The sequence below is a fragment of the Columba livia genome, chromosome 3 (assembly GCF_036013475.1).
Source record: "Columba livia isolate bColLiv1 breed racing homer chromosome 3, bColLiv1.pat.W.v2, whole genome shotgun sequence".
Taxonomy (NCBI): domain Eukaryota; kingdom Metazoa; phylum Chordata; class Aves; order Columbiformes; family Columbidae; genus Columba; species Columba livia.
The window spans coordinates 15,942,730-15,964,065 of record NC_088604.1 but is presented as its reverse complement, the minus strand read 5'-3'; the positions used below and the strand labels follow the sequence as shown (position 1 = coordinate 15,964,065).

Below are 21,336 nucleotides of genomic sequence, written 5' to 3'. Positions count from 1 at the left end.
CCAGGCACTGCTGTCACTGCAGGTCCCCCGGTTCCGGGCTGTGGGTTCTCTGTGCCACCTATGTCCCTTGTGTGGAGCCCAGTGCCACTGAAGAGCCCTATTTGAGCTCCACGTAGACCAAGCCCTGTGGGGGTCTGAGCCACCCTGGGAGATCCTGGGCATCTCTGCTTGGACTGGGGCTGCCCTTAATGGACAGGTGTCCTGCAACCCGGGAGTCCTTCCCTGGAGCTGCAGGGCTTGACATCCAGCTGAGCCTCCTCCTCCTCCTTGAAGGAGCTGGCCTGAAACACAGCCAGAACTTAACACATCTGTCAGCTCAAATCCACGTGTTGTTCTCTGAGCCAAAGTACTGACACAGAAAGAAACCCCCTCCCTGTTTCTTATTTGGTCTGTAAGAATTCAATTGCCAGCACGCATTGCTTCCAGCAGAAACAGCACAGCTTGACCTGTTTGCCCTGGCCAGATAAATCAACAGAAGTTGAATTTAGAAGCCCTAGTAATTGCAGCAAACTACTCATAAATGAGTTACAGAGCAACAATTATGTACTGAAATTTTTAGATTAGAGAAGCTCTCTTTTCATGGATGAAAAATGAATTAAATTAGTGAAATAAATTATTTGCTGCAAATTATTCATTCTGCTCCTGTTGTTTGCTTCTCTGAAATATGCCTGATTAAAAAAAAAGAGCCCAAAACATCAAGTAAGCCTGTCTCACTCTTTTCAGCTACAAAAACAAGGTTTTAATTCATTATGATTTTCCCTGACCCTTCTTTGGATCATTTACATTTGTCAAAGTGGATTTAAAATGCTACCAGATCGCTAACATTTGACAGGCACACTGAAAAAGGTGTAAAGAACTCTGAAAGGGTGCAAGACGAGGGAGAATAAAGAACAAGGATTTTAGCAGCCACACTAAGTAAAGTCTTTATAAGGACTGATCTGGCATTTCAAAAATAGTTTCTTCCCAACCTTTCGAGCATGTGCTGAGATTTATCATTTGAGAGGAGCTGATTTCACCTTTCAAATTGAACAATGTACATACTAATCCTGTGTGCCTATTTTGTAGGTGTTTGTTCTGCAAAATTAGATGGGGAAAGAAAAGCCTTTTTGGAAATGAAGGTGGTGTTTTCTGTTTTGGTCATGCTGGACCATACATTGATTTTTTTATCGTTACCTGAAGAAGAGCCAAAAGGTCACTGAAATGAATCATTGATCAAAGAGAGTAGGTGTCTGAGGTGGTTAAATGTGAGGATTAGAACCTAAAGAACCTGTTCCCTGACATTGCTGCAACCTGACAGCGTTTTAAACCTAACTTTCCCAGATCTCGGTTTTATTTTGCAAGAATCAGTAGTCAGTAATCCTATCCACATTCTTCCCCTGTGCAACCATGTCACTGCTATTGGCATCTTAAAATGCATTGTACTAAAGTAAAGCTAAACCATTCATGTTAGTTGGCAAGGAAGTCCCAGGTGGGTAAATATTTCTTGCTGAACCCACAAAACCTAGCATTTTTCCAGATCTCCAAGGTATTTCTCTTGTCCCACAAAGCTTGCAAGTCTCAGTAAACTTATATGTGCCCGGAAAAAATTCAAGGGACATCTTGTGTTACACCTGCACTATGCAGTGCCCTCAGGAACGCATGAACGTGACACTGACCTCCAGAGATTAACAGTGTGACTCAGGTGTAGACTGACATTAACCTTTTCCTGTCACTTGAATAAGGGGACCAGTCCCTGCAGTTATTGTTCCTTGCCCTCTGTGCTGTTCTGCAGCATGGGTATGAGTGACACAACCCAGGCATTTGAAGAAGATTATGGAGCTATGGTTCATGCACGGCTTATTCCACTCCATGAGGCTGGGTGACTGGGTGTGACACTTACTGGGAAACTGTAACAGAGCAGCAAGAACCAACTTCCCTTTGCTTCAGGTTTTGCATCATAAATGTGTGCATGGATGTGTGTGACAGACAAAGAAAAAAGATTGCGTTCCTCTGTTTCACGGGTTTCTTGCAAGTCATCTTCTATTATGAATTTACCTCTTCACTCTCATATTTTCACTCTCTTCAAACTTGCAGAAGCTCAGAGCCAAGGAAGGTCATTGGAAGGTTTGGGAAGTGACAGGATCAGTGATTTTGACTCGTGGCTTGTGCACCCCCAAGTGTCATGAACTACGTCAAAGAGGTATTAATAAGGTACTTGAGGCTATGTGCATAGTCCATGTCAAGATGAGGTCTGGTGCACAACCTCTGACTAATCTCCCATAAATTTCCAGAAAGGGGATGGAAATGGAGCACAGTGTACTCACTAGGGTCCTCCTTGCTGGGTGACATGGGCACAAAGACAGTGGGTGCATCACAGCTCTATCTTTCTCTCAGGATGGACATAAGCCTAGAGAAACAAGCTATCAGGTGAATTTGCCCCTCTCTATTCCCCTCTATTTACAACTTTTTCAGAAGTCAGTAAATTGAAAAAGGTGAAACCTGCTGGTCTAAATGATTCTGCTGTGGCAAGAAACAGTTAACTAATGAACTGTGGGTTTTGCTGGATCAGAGTCCTCAGGATGCACTAAAATGAACTATTTCATCATATTTAAGAATTTAAGAACACAGTGAGAGGCCTACCTGCATGTAAGGGGCCAGGAAACAAATGTCCGTCAAATCTTGGAATCTGGAGAAAACAAAGTTAAGAGGAAATACATGTTATTCTACTTGTTTAGTGTTGGATGTCATACAAAGCTCTACTACTGGTAAGTAGCATTCACTGAGAAATCATCATAGATGTTGTAAAACAGTCATACCCTCATCAGGGTCAGTCGACTGCACATCGAGGAAATACAGCTAAAACTGAGGACACAGAGCCTGAGAAATGTGCTCAGAGTACAGGGAAAGTTTTGCTCCACAGCTGCAATGAAAACTTTATGGTCTCTGCTTGGTTCCCAATGACATCAGTACAAATCTACAGTAGCTCAGTGTCCTGACAGAGAATTACTCTAGACTTGCACCAGTCCCACTGAGAGCAAGACTTATGTCATGTGTTTATTCCAAACTACAGTATTATTTCTCTGGTTTCTGCCATCAGAAGAAATTGATGGGTGTCTTTCTACAGCTCTGAACGACTTTATACATGATTATGTTTTGTATTTGATTTAGAAAAAAGTGCTTTTAAAAATCGTTGAAGTTCATGGCACTATAGAAACGCATTGTTTCACAGCCAGACAGGCGTATAAATAGCTGAGCTGTTTTCTGTGTAGCTAGTGCTCTGCTGGCTTTCACCAGAAGAGGGTAGAGTTTGGAAAGGACTCCTGGCAGCCTGGGCTCCCCATTGTGCTGGGGAACAGCAAAGGGAAGAGAAGCACAAGTTTCTCCTCTGCACGCTTGCACCGACTGACTACGTGCAAGAGTCAGCAGGTAAACTCCGGAAGATCTTAAAGTAAAAAGAAAACTGAAAGAGAAACAAAATCGAAAAGCAGCTTTCTAGGGAAATCTGTGGAAGTGAAGAGAGAAACTGCATCAGTTTCCTGTGGGCTCACCCTGCTGATTGTCTCTCTGAGAACTGTCACTCACTGCACGTTGCATTAATCAGACCACAGGATTGATTTCTCTGCCGTGGCTTCCAACCTGTGAATAAATATCACTTTTAGAGAGAGAGAATGGGACCTGAAAAGACTCTCGAGCACTGAGCAGAGGGGTGAGTTTTATTAAATGATTTCTTCTCTTTCAAATCTGCTGGAGCTTTCTAACACCCTGCTTGCAGGCACAGCAGCCCAATGACTTGTCTTTTCCCTGCAGCTTGTTGCATACCTCATGAGGCTTTCCTGACCACAGGTTTCTTTCTGTAACCTTTACCACCACGACTCCGGGTCAGTTTGATAAGATTTGTCGTAGAGCTGACTCAGTGCTGATTCACTTTTGTGAGAAGATAAAACCACAAAGCTTTGAAACCAAACAACAGACTAAAAATCAAATAGAATCCAATACAATTAAAATGGCAGGTGACTCTAGGTTTCCAGATGTGGACACTGACGGATCAGAAAAAAATGAAGAAACGGAGATTGTAGTTAATGTCGGTGGGGTAAGGCAGGTGTTCTACGAAGATAACCTGAATCAATACCCAGAAACACGGTTGGCAGAGCTGATCAACTGTTTATCGGGGGGATATGATAGCATATTCTCCCTCTGTGATGACTATGATCCTGGAAAGAGAGAGTTTTACTTTGACAGAGATCCAGATGCTTTCAAATGCATTATTGACGTGTACTACTTTGGGGAAATTCATATGAAGAAAGGAATATGCCCCATATGTTTCAAGAATGAAATGGAATTTTGGAAAGTGGATCTGAAATTTTTGGATGACTGCTGCAAAACTCACCTAAGTGAAAAAAAGGAAGAACTGGAAGAAATAGCCCGAAGGGTGCAACTAATTCTGGATGATTTGGGAGTAGATGCCTCAGAAAGTCGCTGGAAAAGGTGCCAAAAATATATCTGGAAATTTCTGGAGAAGCCAGAGTCATCCTACCCAGCTCGAGTGATCGCCGTTCTGTCCTTTCTGTTTATTCTGACCTCCTCCATCGTGATGTGTGTGGGGACCATCCCAGACCTGCAGGTTGCAGATGCAAAGGGGAACCGCATGGAACACCCGACCCTGGACAGCATCGAGACAGCCTGCATCGGCTGGTTTACCATGGAGTATGTGCTGAGGCTGATCTCCTCTCCCAACAAACTCCACTTCGCTCTGTCTTTCATGAACATAGTCGATGTGCTAGCAATACTTCCTTTCTATGTCAGCCTGACCTTGACCCACTTGGGAGCCAGGCTCATGGAGCTGAGCAACGTCCAGCAGGCTGTCCAGGCGCTGCGCATCATGCGGATCGCCAGGATTTTCAAGCTTGCACGGCACTCCTCGGGGCTCCAGACTCTAACATATGCCCTGAAACGCAGCTTTAAGGAGCTCGGGCTGCTCCTCATGTACTTAGCTGTTGGAATCTTTGTCTTTTCTGCCCTGGGTTACACCATGGAGCAAAGTCACCCTGAAACTTTATTTAAAAGCATCCCTCAGTCATTTTGGTGGGCAATCATTACCATGACCACAGTTGGATATGGAGACATATACCCTAAAACAACATTAGGAAAGCTGAATGCTGCCATCAGTTTTCTTTGCGGGGTGATAGCGATTGCCCTTCCTATCCATCCCATCATTAACAACTTTGTCAGGTATTATAATAAACAGAGGGTTTTAGAAACAGCTGCCAAGCATGAATTGGAGCTGATGGAGCTAAACTCGGCTGAGGGGAGGGCCACAAGCTCCAAAAGTGAACTAGAGGATCTTGCAAGGGGAGGCGAGGAGGGTCCTTTTTATAGCAGCCGGCTAAAAGTCTCCCACAGTGACACCTTTATTCATCTCCTGTCAGAAGAGAAACACTATAGGACCAGACTTCGAAGCTGCAAATAAACTGTGAGCTGTTGTCAGCACTAAGCAATCGATCGGGACAACCTGACAATCACCAATTGAAAAGACTCGTGGGATCTGTCAGAGTTGGGAGGGAACACTGCTTTGCTTTTCCAACATGAACATAAATTAACCCCATGGTATCTCCATCAACAGTTGGTAAGAATTTGCCATTACTCAAAATAAAATAGTAGGACTCCATTGAGATCAGACTGCTTAGAATGACTGCATTCTGACAAAAAAACATTTGTAACCATTTTAGAGACTGAAAAGTCCTTCCTGATGAGTAAATGTTTGATGACTTGAATGTGCAGCATTGCTACATCAGAACTCTGTACCTGTGACAATAAAGAGCAGCATCGCACAGATTGTGTCTCCCAGGCTGTCTTCAATGCCTTTGCAGCTGTGAGAACTGCTCATTAAAAAATTAAAGCAGGGTCTCACTCATATAGACTCAGGTCTACAGCAAAATATTTACGAGCAGTTTCAGCCTAGAGACACTGAAAGTATAAGCATATTCCACATGCAGAATGTTAGAGTCAAATATACATTTTGTAAAATGTAATTTGGGGTTGACTTTTTGGATAGGTGTCTGTTCCTCTCTCCAGAAAAAAATCTAATTTTCTATGGGACATCGAGCTGTTTTTTGGGCAGAGATATGGAACAGAATCAATGCATTTTAAGGAGGAAATTTCAAAAATATTTGTTCTAGCTTTTCATTACAACAGAATAATTTATATAAGAGGGATATTTCAGGAAGGGTATATAATCAAGTACTTTTTAAAACTGCAATTTAACTCATAGTATTTTTAGTTCACTATTAAAGCTACAGAAGCTTACAGGGCAGTTAAATTGAGTACTTCTAAATAAGAAACATTAACTTTTTGAAAGTGAGTGTAGAGCAAGTTTCAATAAAAATAGTGTCATCTCACATTGATTTATGGTAAAAATATCTGTCTGAATGAACAAACTACTAGGTTATTTTTTTTTAAAAAGCACATCCCACCCCTACAACAACTGTATAGTTTTGTAATATCAGTTTACAGAAGTAGTGGGCACTAATAAGTATCTTATTCATTAATCAGCATATTAACCAACACCAATGTGTAGTTACTATCCTTTCCAAAAGCAAGTGCAATCTATGTGAGTATTAATTTGGCTGGTGTAGCAACTGCTTTGTACGGATCTGGTCTCCATGAGAGAAATCCATTGTAAACAGGAGTTACGCCAGCTCAAAGGGGAGAGGAGAACTGGCACACAGAGGTGTTTACATATGTTAAAAGTAGGATCCTAAATGATCAAAGGGCTGGAGTAGCTGTCCTTATTTTTTCCCCTTTTGTGCTGAGCTGCCTCTTGCCCAGATGAAACTCAGCAGCACAAGCCATGAGCCATCTCTGGGCACCTCATGCCCAAGAGCCCTGTGCAGGTCCTTGGGACTTGTTTCTGAGAGGCTGAGAGAGTTGGTTCTGTTCAGCCTGGAGAAGAGAAGGCTGAGAAGGGATCTTATCAATGCTTCTAAATAATTCGAGGGTGGGTGTCCAGAGGATGGGACCAGACTCCTTTCAGTGGTGCCCAATGACAGGATGAGGGGCAATGGGCACAGACTGAAGGAGGTTCTATCTGAATATGAGGAGAAACTTCTGTACTTTGAGGTGCCAGAGCCCTGGAACAGGCTGCCCAGAGAGGTTGTGGAGTCTCCTCTGGAGACATTCAAAACCTGCCTGGACACATTCCTGTGTGATCTACTCTAGGTAAACCTGCTTTAGCAGGTGGATTGGACTAGATGATCTCCAGAAGGTCCCTTCCAAACACAACCATTCTCTGTGGCAGGTGATGAGGCTGTGCCATCCACCCCACAGGACCAGCAGCTGCAGTGGTGCAGAGTCACAGGGTGAGCTCTGTTCTCTCTCCTGGTGCCTTACTTGCCCCCAGCCCCTGGCAAAAGGATGTGTGCCTGAGGGTGGGAGAACCCCTATCCTGCTGGGAGAAGGGAGCAGCAGTGGTTGTGTGCAGGGGCCAGGCAGGTGTGCAGAGGTGGGCAGCCGCTCCCCTGGAACACTGCTCATTCTGCAGGTGTCCTGACATGAAAAGCAACCCCCAGCTCTCCCACACTGAAGCCCTTTGCCAGCACCACCCCTTACACCCCAAGTTGCTCACCTCCAGGGACACCCACTCTGTATCCTGCTTCTCCAGCCCCATGCCAGACCTAGTGTCCTCTTCCCTAACCCATTACCATGTCCTGCATTAAATGCCTCCATCAAGTAAGATAATTCAAAGCAACCTGTTAACCTTCCCATGCCAGAACCTTTCCACCAGCTTTTGTCCCAAATTCTCCCCTGCCTAAGGTCAACAGGTCATCCAAGTGTCCTCCTCAGCTCAAGCAACCCTTCACCTGTCTGCACCTCCTCTGCATCCCAGCTCCCAGATCTCAGCCTCTAGACCTGCTCTTTCAATCCTTCTCATCTGCTGGGACCTGTTCCGTGCTTGCCACCGGTCTCAGCTCTGCTCCCACTGTTTGCCCAGTCAGGACCACAGCTGGCTCTCCCCAAGGGGACAGGATCCTGCTCCTTGCACTGCTGAGAACTTCCATCACAAAATATGGGCCGCAGCTGACAAAAGTCGATTCAGGTGGGATACTGAGGGTGGGAGAAGAGGACAAGTAACAGAGCTGTGCCAGTCTCAGCTGTACGCCGTATCTATCAGTGGGGATATTAAATGTTCCTGTCTTCCCTCATGGCATGCAGAGGGTGGCTGAGGGTGAATTAAGTTAGCAAAAGTGCTTTCCTGAATGAGGAAAGCACTGTATAAATGCTAAGTAATATGGTTAGCACCACAAATACTAAATCCTCACTGCTGTTCTTTGCAATTTATTTAATGTGACATTAAATAAAAAATAAGCCGCTTTTATCAGAAATAATTTTATGGGCTGCTTTCTCCAATGACTTATGTTTTTGAGCATAACTCATTGGAGAAAGCAGCCCACAAAATTATGACCCAGCTTTCGAGTCTGCCTATGCTATGTCAGTATGGAAAGACATTTGAGACAACCTTGGTGCAGCTCCAGCGCAGGCTGGTCTCAAGCCAAGCTCCATGCAGTTTGCTGCATCAGGGACCATATTTGTTGGATTCTTGACTGTAAGTTGTATGTTCTTAAAAGGCCGTGGGTGGGCAGGATGGATTTCTGACTGTTTACCTTGCCCATGCTGTGTGAGCCCTGTTGGAGCAAGGACAGATGCGGGCAGCGACAGAGGGAGAGGGCAGGTTGGCAACCTGCAGCACATGATGAGACTGGAGAGGAGCAGGGGCCCTTACACAGCCAAAATCATGATGGTAGAAAGCAAGAAGCTTTCTGGGGTCCCAGGGGAGACACCTCTCATAGGCCAAGAAACTACCATAAACCACTGGCTTTGAAATCATGGCTGGAGAGAAGGCTCTGCCCCTTAAAGGATGGAGTGAGCTAGGGAACATTTGTTTTCACATTTTAAAAATAGTTTGCATCCATGGCAGACCTTATTTTCCTTTATTACAAGATAATCTAAAAAAGAAGGGATTTAAGAGGCTAGAAGATTTGGGGGTGAGGGGAAGCATTGGTGCAGTCCCTTCGCAGAGAGGAAGAGGCACCATCCAAAGGCTTTGGCTGAGTTGGGCTCTCACATCTTACACACAGGATGTTCTCAAGCACAAAGCCAGGACAAGCACTGAAGACTTTTCAAGGTGGAACTGCATCATGCTTGGTGCAGGTCTCATTCCTGTGCCCTGGGTGAGGTGAGCACATGCTGCACCCACCCAACCCACCAGTAACTTCCCCACATCCAGCTCTTCCCAAACACTTTGTGCTGCACTGACCTTCTCCAACGTCTGCAGCATGTGGGAAGCTTTGTAACACAATTGTCTCTTGGGAGAGCCCTGCCCCTGGTGTTTAATACCTTCACCTGGGAACATGGACTGGAACAGCCCAAAAATGTTCTAGTGCAGAAAACGGCATAAATGCCCTCGATCTCCCCTACTACCTCTGCTACCCAAATGCTCCTCTTTGGAATCCTAGGTGTATGAAGGAAATGGGTCACCCTTCCCATAAGAAACCAGGAGCACTGGGAAGAAAACTTAGGATTCTAGAAAACCCAGTAAGCAAAATTATGGAGACTAAACAGAGCTACTGTTATTTTAGTTGAAACCAGTCCCTTTCTCATAAGGGAGCTCCTCAGTTCACTGTGCAGGAAATTTCAGAACAAAGTGAGCAGGTCAAACTATTCTCTTGAGAAGTTATCCTGTAGGACATCTTCCCTATGCAGCTGTCTGTAGCTGCTTCAGGAAAACTTTGAATCTTTAATACAGCCTGCAATGTACAGAGCTAAAACTTGAAGGGATACACTTTTAGTTCCTAACTAACACCAACTTCAGCCATAATTTGTGATTAGTCCAGGTTTGACATTGAATAGCTGCTGGCAGAATTCAATTCCATAATCTTAATTTAATTACCCACCCAAGGGTGGATTGGTGACAATTGCTAAAACTTGAGGTAAAATGAAGCCTGTTTCTAGTTTCCTGGACACCATAAAGGGTAGAATCTACTAGAGTGGAAACTGCTTTTACAAGTGTGGGAGATGGCTGGAGTGATTAGTGACACACAGCATTAGTCTCAAGGAAGTGATAGGCAGGTAACACATCAACTCATGCCATGCTCTACCTGGTGTGTCACAGCCACCTTGACTTTGGAGACAGCTTCGAGCTCAGGCAGAAAGAGCAGCCAACAGCTAGGTTTTTATTGCTGGACTGTCATACATATATGTTTTAATGATGCTTAAAAAAAAAAGATAAAAATTGGGGGAAATGCTAGAGTACCACTGTTGTCTGCTGTCATGCATGCAAGAGAGTTGCCCCTTGCTGCAGGTATGGCACCCACCACACAGGGTTAACTGAAATGTCCTCTCTTGTCTGCTCATGGGTCAGAGGGGAATGTGAGCATGTGAAGGTAGAGTCAGCTCCCATCAAACAGAAGGAGGTCTGAGGACAATGCAGCACAGCCCCTGGCTGTGCTAAGGGCACTCATTACTAAGGTCTTATTTGCAGTTGAAGTTGACAGTGATGCTGTTTCACTAACCCTTCAGGCAGCTTTCTTTTTGCCCAATGTGCTGTTTGAAACTACCTGATAAAAATGCTTAAAAGGAGAAACCAAGACCATGTTGCTTTCAGTGTTCTCTCAGCTGTTCTCTCAATCTATACTGATTTTTTGAATAACGACCTCAAATGCTCACCTGAGACTGAAAGAAAGTGAAAAACACATGCTTTTTGAAACAGAGCATTCAAATGTCCATAACAGTAAGGGTTAAGAGATCTAAATGAGCAATCAACCATATTGAAAGACAAAAAAAACCCCACAAGCCTCTTCCAGCCACATCTACGATGGTAGATGTACTACAACAAACAAAGCTGCATCCCCTTTGAATTGTGCTGGGCTTCCTCACTCCTCCCTGTCAACACAGCCATCAGTGCCATATCCACTGATAAACCTCAATATTTCTTACTCACACGGGTGTGACCGTTACTGGGTACATGCACAGGAGAACACTCTTGCTACCCAGGCTGGTTTCTGAGGATCTGGTTTACTGTTCATTCAAATATTACTACATTTTGCCTGACTTGGCCATTCATGAATATCAGCATTTCCTTCCACATCAGTTTTCACAAGATACTTTCCCTGAGACAGATGGTCCTTAGTGACGTGATGAATAAGTTCAGCAGTACCTGGTATAAATCAAACTTCACCAAGAGTTGCAGCAAAGTAGCACTAGTGTAAGTCAACTCAGGACAATGTACATTACATTTACTTGCTTCAGCTGTAGGTATGCCACTAAAACCAAAATTTGTTTCTCTTCTTGCAATGCACCATATTAGGCTTGAATTGAGTGGGAGCTTTGCCTGACCTGGGAGCATTGAGTGGAATGATGCAGCCAAGTGAGCCAGGCTAATGCGCAAGGCAGGCTCATGTAAATCACCAAGAGGAAAATGAAGATGATAGAAAGATCTTAGAGCTCCAGGAGAAGCTATGCCACTTAATTGTTGCTTTTCTTGTTGCTTTCATATGTAGATGAGAAAACTGCCAGTGTCTTAAAGCTGTTTTTTCTCCTCTCATGTAAAGGGAGCCTTGAATAGCTTTTAAACATGCTGAGACTCAAGTGCTGCTAAACCACCTTGGCCAGTTAAAAATATAAAATAGAAGCAGAAAGGAAACCTTAAAAGGAATCTAAGTAGAAGACTCTCTTTAAAAAGAAAATCTCAAAATGTAAAGGAAGACTGTTCTATATGCCTACAAAAATACTGTTATTTTCAGTGCATCTCTCTACTGATTTCAATGCAAATGAAAGGCTGGCCCTCACACTTTGTTTTTTGGTTTAAGCATGAAATGTGATTCTCTGTTCTGTAAGGAAGGAAACTACATGATTTGTAGCAGTTAAACCTCTTAAAAAATGGAAATTATCGGTATTCATTACACTCTCTGCTCACAAATTCTGTGCTAGAGCTCAAGTGTTGGAAACTCAGATGAACAATCACTGCAAGGAAGGCAACATATTGGTCGCACTGCAAAGAGAAGTTTTAGAAAACCTTCTGGCATCCTCAGCCCGCCTTACTGTGCAGGGGATGAACTCCAGCTTCAATTGCTATAACAGCATTATGGGGAAATTCTTTATCACTGTGATGCACTCCATTGATCCCAAACAATGTTTCCACTGCATTACAGTTATCAGCTTTACAAAGTCAGTGTTTCCCAGGCTTACTAGCATAGTAAGATATGGCAGTTTTACACAATACTCAGTCTATGAAGTAGCTGTAGCTTGCTGCTGTTCAATGTTGATTCTTTGTATTATTTTTACAGCAAAACCTATATTTTTGACCATGTTCACCTAAATTATATATTAATTATTGTACTTTGATTTTAACTTTTCATATCCTTGAAGTCTAAGCTTGTCCAGTATCAACCAGTGAAGAATGAACCCTTCTGTCTTAGTCTATACCAGATTAACCATCATGAAATACTACACACCATCTTGTTTTTTCCCCTGTTCCATCAAGATTACTCCATATTAAGACAGCTGTTCTCACCAACATATTTTTCTTTTCATTCAGCCTCATTTTTCATACCTTAATTTCAGTCTATTGCACGTCATTATTTTGTTTCAGAAAATGGAAATGATTAATCTCTCTTGTTGCTCATGCCCCTGATAAACTTGCAGATGACTCGTGCACTCCCACTAGCTGCAGCTTTCTGCACTGCGTTAGCTCACTAGGGCAGGCTTAGAACATGCCTAGGAGAGAAAACACACTGGTTCAAAGCTTCATTTGGACATGTTGCCCAGCCACCCTCTGAGTGCACCAAATGAAAACTCTTACTTATATGTGGAAAGCTCAAAAGACATGAGGTCCAGGTGCAGCAGCTCTGTCTAGTTTAGCCAAGCATTTTTGTGCATGTTTAAATTCCCCTTTCTTTGAGAGGACCGAAACACTCTGAAACATATTGATGGAAAGAGAATGCTTTAAACGTGCTCTTACATGCTTTGCTGATCAGTATGTGCTCATGTTAAACCTTACATGGCAAAAAGTGGATATTTCTGAACTGCATCCAAGCACGCACCAGCAATATTCTGCTCGTGGCCACCAATCAGACATCAGCACAATGGGACCTTGATTGGCCCCTGCAGGAGCTGCTGCAATATAAATGAGGACGATATTCTGTTCAGGAATACCAGATAAAAAGGTATCCTATTGCTTGAGAAGTGAAATACCTAGAAGACAGCCTGACCTTTGCATCCCCCTTACTTACTCCTCACTTTGTAGCAACATTACTAAATACAAATGTGTTTTGTTACAATATAAAAAACCCAAATTCCTTCACTATTTAGCAGACAAAACGCAAGCAAAGAGGAGTTAAAACCTGCATCCTGCCCTGGGCTTTTGACTAGGAATGGCTGCTGGCCAGCTGGACACCTCTTGCTTGTTTGCAGAGGAACAAATCACACCCTCGCCAGACAGCAGGTCTTTCTTTTTCTACTGGTTGTCACAGTAATAAATCAATTGTTGCTGCAAAACACAGCTCCTATCCAACTCATGGGGAATCTGTAAACTCTCTGCAGTACAAATGTCAACCACTTGCTGGCTGGGCTTTTAGTCTGGAGTGGTTATTGTTTGTCAGTTAGTTATTTGCATTGGAACGGTAAATTCCATTTGCAAAAGCCTTTACCATTTGGACCCGTTTGCCTGAGAAGCAAATTAATTGCTGCTGTTCGACATCATCCCTGCTGTGACTCACACAGGGCACGTTCATACTGCCTTGGCTGGAGGAGGAAACATCAGTTGCCAGTTGGACTTCAGCCTTGCACACTGGAGCTGTTATTGTCCACCTCACATCAGGGCTCTTACCATCACAACTGTTCACATGAGACCTGAATAACTCCAAGGTGCATTAAAGTAAGCAGCTCATGTGTCTGATGTGACTTGTCTGTAAAAAATTGACTGCAGAATGTTTCTGAGTTGGAAAAAAAGTGCAGGAGAGAGTATAAAGGTCCTTGACGAGCAGGTAGGAGCTGTCTGGGGGCTGAATGCAGACTCCTGGAGCTGTTCTTCGCTCAGCCACACAAGCAAGGGCAGCCAGGTGAGGCACTAAAACCTCTCTCCTTCCCTCTGCTCATTTGGCTGCACTCTAAGCATCAGTTTGTGGTAACCAGGTGTCTGACATTCCCCCGAAAGAGGTCTGTCCCTTCCTGTTCTCTACACAGAAAACCACCATTGCCCAGATGCCACAAGGGTCCAAGTACAAGACACATAGTAGGAGGTGAATAGACCAGTCTAGGAGACACCATCCTTCCCTCAGCAATACCCAATACTTTTTTAATCATGAGGTTGTAGATAGTCCTAGTGTGGCAATGTTCAGGTTCATGGCTGAGACTTGTAGGTGTGTGGGCATGTGATGATAACACTTGGCTATGCTGGCTAAGCCTGTCATGTAATAACATGTGCCATCCTAAAAAGCTCATGGCTCTCAATTTTCAGGATTTTTAGAGGGAAAATAACAAAGTTGTATCTAATGTGACTAAAGAAGTTGCAATTATTCGTAAGTAAACTGGCTGTTTGCTGAAATTCACATGTAGGATAGAGCAGCTCAATAGGTTGCAAGCAGCCCTGTCACATCCACCAAGGGAAATAAAGCAAGCTAACTGGATTCCTCTACATTTCTTACTGTTCCAGGCTAAATGGGATTATAGTGATGGCAGGGAGGTGGATAAGAGGTAATTTCCTGATACACTCCCTTCTGATGTTTGCTGGCTTAGTTTGCTCATCCAGATTGATACATTTTGTAGACTAAAAAATTGGATTTGAGGAACAAGGCAAAGAGATGATGGAGCAGACCAGCATTGCTGATTCTCAGGCAGTCTGCAATTAAAAGTGGAGTGCAGCAAACTAAACCGAAATCCCAGATTTCAACCTCATTCACTGTTATAGCAATCCAAGACACATGATGGTCCAAGATAAGAGCAGCTAATGTAGAATGTTCAGTCTGTACATCAGTCCTGTGATGGGAAGAGAACTTCCAGCTGCAGCAGGAAGGAAAAGAGCTTGGCCAGAGGCTGTGGGACTGGAAATGTACCTTAGAGTGAGGTTTTACACAAGGACCCCCACCTGCAGCCCAGTGCTGCAGCTTCTGCTCAGGGAACACAGGAATATGGAGGGTGATGGATATTTGGGATGGGTGTCTCTGGATACAGCTTCATTTTTAAAAAGAGATGAAAACGAGAAGAGCTCTTCATTTATGTGCCTCTATTGAATCTACTACTTTCTCTCCTGTTCAGACAGTAACAGTGCCATAATTTAATGGGAAACTGTAGTCGCTTTAGTGAAAGATACCAGCGTTCGAGTGCCGGCTCGTCTGCCTTGTTCTGATCCAAGTAACAAAAGGCACACACCATCCCAGTAAGGCATGTCCACTGCCATGAGAGGGATCTTCCACATTTTTAGTACTTAATGAAGTACCCCTTAATGTAACTCAAAGATGAATGAAAAGCAACTCAAATCTGTTTGGGTTAGGAGGTTATTTTTGGTCACAAAATGCTACTAAAGCACTTCAAGGCTTTTCAGTGTCCTGTTTTGCTGATCAGTGTCTACCAATGAGCTGGGGAAAAAATAACACTGTTGCTGGCAGAGACTGAAACACAAATGTAGACACAAGACAAGGTAAATTATTTTCTGGTGAAAACTGATGAAGGCAGAGGAAGAAACAAAACTGTGGTAAATTGGTCTCATTTAACCACCATCCATTTGAGCACATTTGAATGCAAGGTTTGCATGCAGACTGTTTGTGTTTATAGAACGAGACTCTGGATGGTGAAAGGCACCTAGAGTTGAGAAGAATTACTGGACAGGACAACTGAAGCAGGACGATGTGTTATGTGATGGCTGCTACAATACTACACTTACGAAGTAGTAGAGTGGAAAGGAGCTGTACCACCATGCATAGTTTTAGAGACTCATGAACTGCCATAGTAAGGGCTGCACAAATAAACAAAGGTCTGAAAAATCTGCCATAAATAAATAAATAACAGTTCTATTTTGTTTGTTTGTTTGTTTGTTTTTTAGTTTTCCTGTCCACTTCCTGAGTTTACAAGCCATGTGGTGAGGTACAGACATCATTTCTCAGAGCATAGCTGGTGAATGGTCTTGTACAAAAAACCCAGAGGTGAATGGTCTTCTTTTACAAGTTATATTATTGAATGAGTTTCTCCTTTGCTGTTTGGTTAAAAAACATTCTAACGCAAATAAAGGTGCCTTAAACAGATGGTCCCACAGCCTGTGACACAGGCATGATGTCATGACCTTTCAGTCTTAACTGCTAGATCAGTCGATGCCTGGATCTGTCTGCTCGAGACAGACCTGTAAATCCTGCCCCCAAATCATCAAGCTAATATACCTAACATCTGCTTCTGATCTCACAGATCAAAAGAGGACTTGTGCCAGTTGTGTCAGTTGGAAATGAGATAAAAATCAGAAATGGGTCATGCATTCTGGCACTGGAACAGAAACGACCATGGGAGTAGAATTGTGACCATTCTCCAAAATGCAAGGGACACTCAGGTGCTCTTCCAGCCTTGACTACAGCCCCTAATTGTGACAAGACAATCATTCCTCAGCACAACTTGCCTTTTTTTTTCTGCCACACTGAAAAGCCTCCAGCTTCAGATCCTCAGTTCCTCATGTGAAAGGAGATGGGATTATAAACTGTGCTGTCATCTCCTATTTTGGAAACCCAAATTCAAGGATCCTTCCACGATGACTGGGAACAGTGTGGCTAATGCTTTCCAGGTGATGAGACTAGATTGAGCCTTTCAGACATTTTTAACATGTTTATTCTTACAGTCTGCAAGGAGATCTAGCTTCCAGGTTTATATATTTACTCCTGAATGATAAAATATGAAAAGTATCTTCATAAACTAACTCAAAACCAAAATTTAGTCTGTCATAGCATTTAAAGATTGGTTCAAAATCTGCAAAGTCTTCTTTTTTAACATTTTAACAAAAGTGTTGTCTTACCAAGCATTCTCTGGACAGCTTCTCATGCATATTCAAAGCAAACAAACAAAACTCTCTGTAATAATTCTATTGTTATTGTCCTGTGATTTCAATAGGAGTGAAGATCACTTAGTATAGCTGATGACTGAGTTCAGTATTGTTACTGCAGACAAAATAACTAAATCATGTGATTTCACCAAGTCATCTGAATAAAAACAAAGGATTAACCACCCACACAACTCAACTAACAACCTATCAAGATGCTTTCCCATGTTTATTATTGAAAGAAATCTGTGATTTGAATTTAGTGGCAAAATATTTGCAAACACCTATTCCCTTATTGCATGCTCATATTTTATCATACAATGAATCAGATGAGCTCAAGTGATGATGTAGTTCTGTGATGCTTAGTGCCACCCGTATGCTTGGCATCACATTATCTAGTCCTCACTGTGCCCCTGCATAGAAACAGCATGACTTCGTCTTCCGTTTATTACAGATGAAGTGTCAGGCACAGTTTTTACTACTGTCAAAACAGCATTAACACTTGGTAGTAGTTGGGTAATAAAATGCCATGAACTTCTCCCTCCATCAGGCTGCCTGGTATGGTGTTATATTGCAAAAAAGATACCGTCATTGACGTGTCACTGGGAAGAACAGGAACATCAAATCTGCAGTGCAGTGACTGAAAGAACAAAACGAATTTGATTCATCACCCTGAAAAAAGTCCCATCCAAAAGAAACTGTCTTGAGGAGCCAGCACAGTTGCACATTTTCAGTAAGGACAATGACAAAAGTTAATGTGTGTGAGGGAGTAAGCAATTGCCACTTGGCCAAGCTCAATGAGAACACGAAAGGATGTGTTGCTAGCTAGTATGAAAGCAAAGGAACAGAAGAGGTGGGAGTAGCACATGGTTTAGATGGGTAATAGGGAGCAGAAAAATGAAAAGCAGTACAGTGAGAAACACTGAAGAAGAGAGAGGCAAAGGGGAAGGGGATGAGAGACCTTTTACATTTTTATACCATTCTATCTTCACACAAAGCTCAATTTTCCAATTTTCTTTTAGTGATTTTAATTCAATATGATGCAAATCCCTTTAGTACTTTTAGCACTGCCGGTCATTTTTAAAAAACAAATGCAGTTTGAACAGCAATGGTGCATGCGTGTGTATGTCTGTGTATACCCATATGTATGAATACAGCCAGCGTGCATAAATGATAAAAAATATTTGTAAGTACTTTCAGAAAAGTTTGCTACAGCTATAACTGAAGAATCTCTTAATGAAAAGATTTACTGCTGGGTATGCGTAGAAACTAACACATATCCACATGTTCTTCTTTCGTGCTTATGTACATAAAGCAAAAAAAATTTTCTATTAAAAGCTACTTTCTGTATGGTATTGAAAAGATCTTTCTGCACGGTGCCACCCACTTACAATCCCGAGATTGACAACTAGGAAGCTGTAAGGTCAACTCAGTAATAAGCTTCAATCTATTCACATTTCCCTCAGAATTAACTTGTCATTACTTTACTTTTTCCGTAGCCAGCACAGAACTGACTCACTTAATTGGAAAAAATCCATCACAAAAAATATTGAATGTTTCTGAATATTAATGGCTATGTGTCTTATCCCTTTAATTTCTAGCTGGCAATTCTTTCTAGTGAGTCCCACAGGAAAAGTCTCAATGAAACTGAATACATGAATAATTTTTAATGAAATAAAGTAATTGTGCTTTTCTCATCAATATACTGTTCTTCCTCTGATTGCTTCTGATGGGTACCTGCAGGAAAACCAAGGAAATAAAAGCAAAGTTGTGGCTTGCGGTTCATAATAATATCTTTGAACAGGACATGTTAAAGAGTTTGTTTCCATTCTAACATATTTCCTAATTCTTCAGAAGCTCAAACACTTGGTTTAATTGCTACCACGTAATCTAAGGTCAGAGGTGGCATTATCAGTCACTACTGTAAATATCTCCACTTCAAAACCTCTGTCAGAACAACTGACCACTGTCTTCTGATCTTATAGGTAAGCACCAGAGAAAAGGGTTAATAGCTTGTTTTGAAAGATCTGTGACATAAATGTAGAGGAAACTCTGATCCTTTATTTAATCAATTATTAAAAAAGCTATTGAGTCTCATTCACTTAATTTTTGGAAGAGAAATAGAAGGGATTCTGAGATTCAAAAGGCCTTGGCTGGGCTTCATGAGGCTCCTGCCAGCCCAGCTATAAATCACAAGCCACAACTTTGATTTTATTTCCTTGGTTTTCCTGTAGGTACCCCTCAGAAGCATTTAGAGGAAGAACCAGCCAGTCAAGGTCTTTCTGAACAGCAGCCTGTCCTCCAGTGCAGCAACTGCTTCTCGCAGTTTGGTACCATCTGCAATTCCTCTTTCAATGGTGAGAGGGAAGTAGAGCTCACAGAGAAATTTTCAGGCACCATTTAGAAAAGAAGACAGAGAAGGCACTACCCTTTTCATGCATCTTGCCACCCTGAGCTCCTTAGAAAGAGACCTCTTTGGCAGATGAACCTATTAGTAGTTTTAAACACTCCTGCCTCACATGTGCACCTGTGTCCTGTTCTGAGAAGCCTCAAGATATTTTTACACCAGATACTGAGACATTCAGCCTCCCACTGAGGGCCTTTATTGGCTTGCTAGAAACAGGAAGCAGTTTCAAAGCCTTTTTTCATGCACCTATTGACTTTCCTATCACTCCTTTAAAGGATTATTGGATTTTCAGATAGTGACTAAAGAATTCATTAATACAGAAAAATGCCATGGAGTTGAGCAAAGAAATGGAAGACATTGTATGAAAAACAAGTATAATATTCTAAATGAAATTCCAAGAAGATAGGTGAGTGAGCTCTGTATCTTAGGGAGTGATAATAGATGCTTGGAGATGACCATGCTTGGAGCAGGAGGTTGGACTGGAGGTACCTGAGGTCCATCCCAAAGGGTCTGATTCTGTGATTCTGCTTCCCTTGGTGAAGCAGTTTGCTACAACTTCTGAAAGAGATCACCACTGCAGAGATAAATATGTTTTATCTTCACAGCTTTAAATACGCCTATCTTTACAACGAAACAAGATAACTGGCCTGTCCATATTTGTACATCCAGATGATAAAAACCTAGAGACAACCATAAAACCACCAGGGAAAAAAGCAAGGTGTGCTATTTACTGTAGACACTAAATCCTCTTACAGCCTGTCCCCTAGCAAAAAGATGGGTTTTTACATTAAGAGGTGCGTCACACTGGAAAAGGAGTAATGACTACAAATAACGATTTCTAACTCCTGTAAGCGGAATGAAAATCCCACACAAGTCTGTCCAATCTCTACTGTCAAAGCGCTTCCATTCATACTGAATCTATTCCACAGATCACATTACTCCTTCACTGTGAGCACCTCCATTCACACAGGCACTCGTCCAGAATTATGCTGAGAACATATTGCAGAAAGCCTGCATTTCAGAGCTAAAAAACATGTGGTAAACCAGACAGACATTTTCAAGCAGAGAACACATGCATGAGGTTTAAACTGCCCCGTGCATGGTAGAAAATCTACATTCTCTGCAAGACTACATCCCTTATCTGTTTGCAACCATATCTACAGGGTGAAAAGCTCCAGGCCATCAGAAAACATGATGTTTCCTCTGCCTACAGCAAGAGCACAGTGCTGTCTGTAAGTAATGCAGGTTGTTAAGGAAAAAAAGTATTTTAGCACAAATATGGTTCTGAAGGTTATTAAAACAGCATAGTAATGAGCTTGAGCTGGCTATGTATATTACATTTTCATGTTCATTGCAAAAACTAATGTCAGTTAAATATATGCATACACTTAAAATGTAGAGGGTTTTTTGCAAGTGAAGAGTATATTGAAACGAAGCTTAGAGATAAAACATTCTGTTATAAGTCCAGAGAAGAAAGTCTTTTCTGAATTACTGACTGAGGTTGCTGAGACAAAGAGCCATAGAAGCTAGCAGAATCTTGTCAATAAGTGATTTGATCTGGTTTTGCCTCAGAATTGGAAAGCCACCTACTCAAATCTTATTCTGGTATGGAGAGGCAATGTATTTTGAAGGCAAAGTGTCTTCTACAAATAAAGGAATAGTCATCTACAAAGTAATGTAAATTTAGGTACATTAATGCTGGAGACCTTTGTTTTATCAATTTTATACTGATTTTGGAAGTGCTCAAAAATGTAAGTGTGCTTGGGATCCTTTGATTGCTGCCTCACTCATTCTTCTACATCATGGGCAAGCAGAAAAAGAAGTCTTTCCTGAAAGCAAAAGGAAATTATTTTATATAGAGTATTATGTTCAAACTACCAGAGCA

At 42.3% G+C, this 21,336-nt stretch overlaps 1 protein-coding gene across 1 annotated transcript; it reads left to right on the top strand.

Annotated features, from left to right (window-relative positions):
- Window positions 1-3,684: 3,684 nt before the first annotated feature.
- Window positions 3,685-5,811, top strand: KCNF1 (potassium voltage-gated channel modifier subfamily F member 1). Its single transcript, XM_065055913.1, has one exon. The coding sequence runs from the start codon at window positions 3,983-3,985 to the stop codon at window positions 5,444-5,446; it is 1,464 nt and encodes a 487-aa protein (XP_064911985.1). The 5' UTR covers window positions 3,685-3,982; the 3' UTR covers window positions 5,447-5,811.
- Window positions 5,812-21,336: the final 15,525 nt, after the last annotated feature.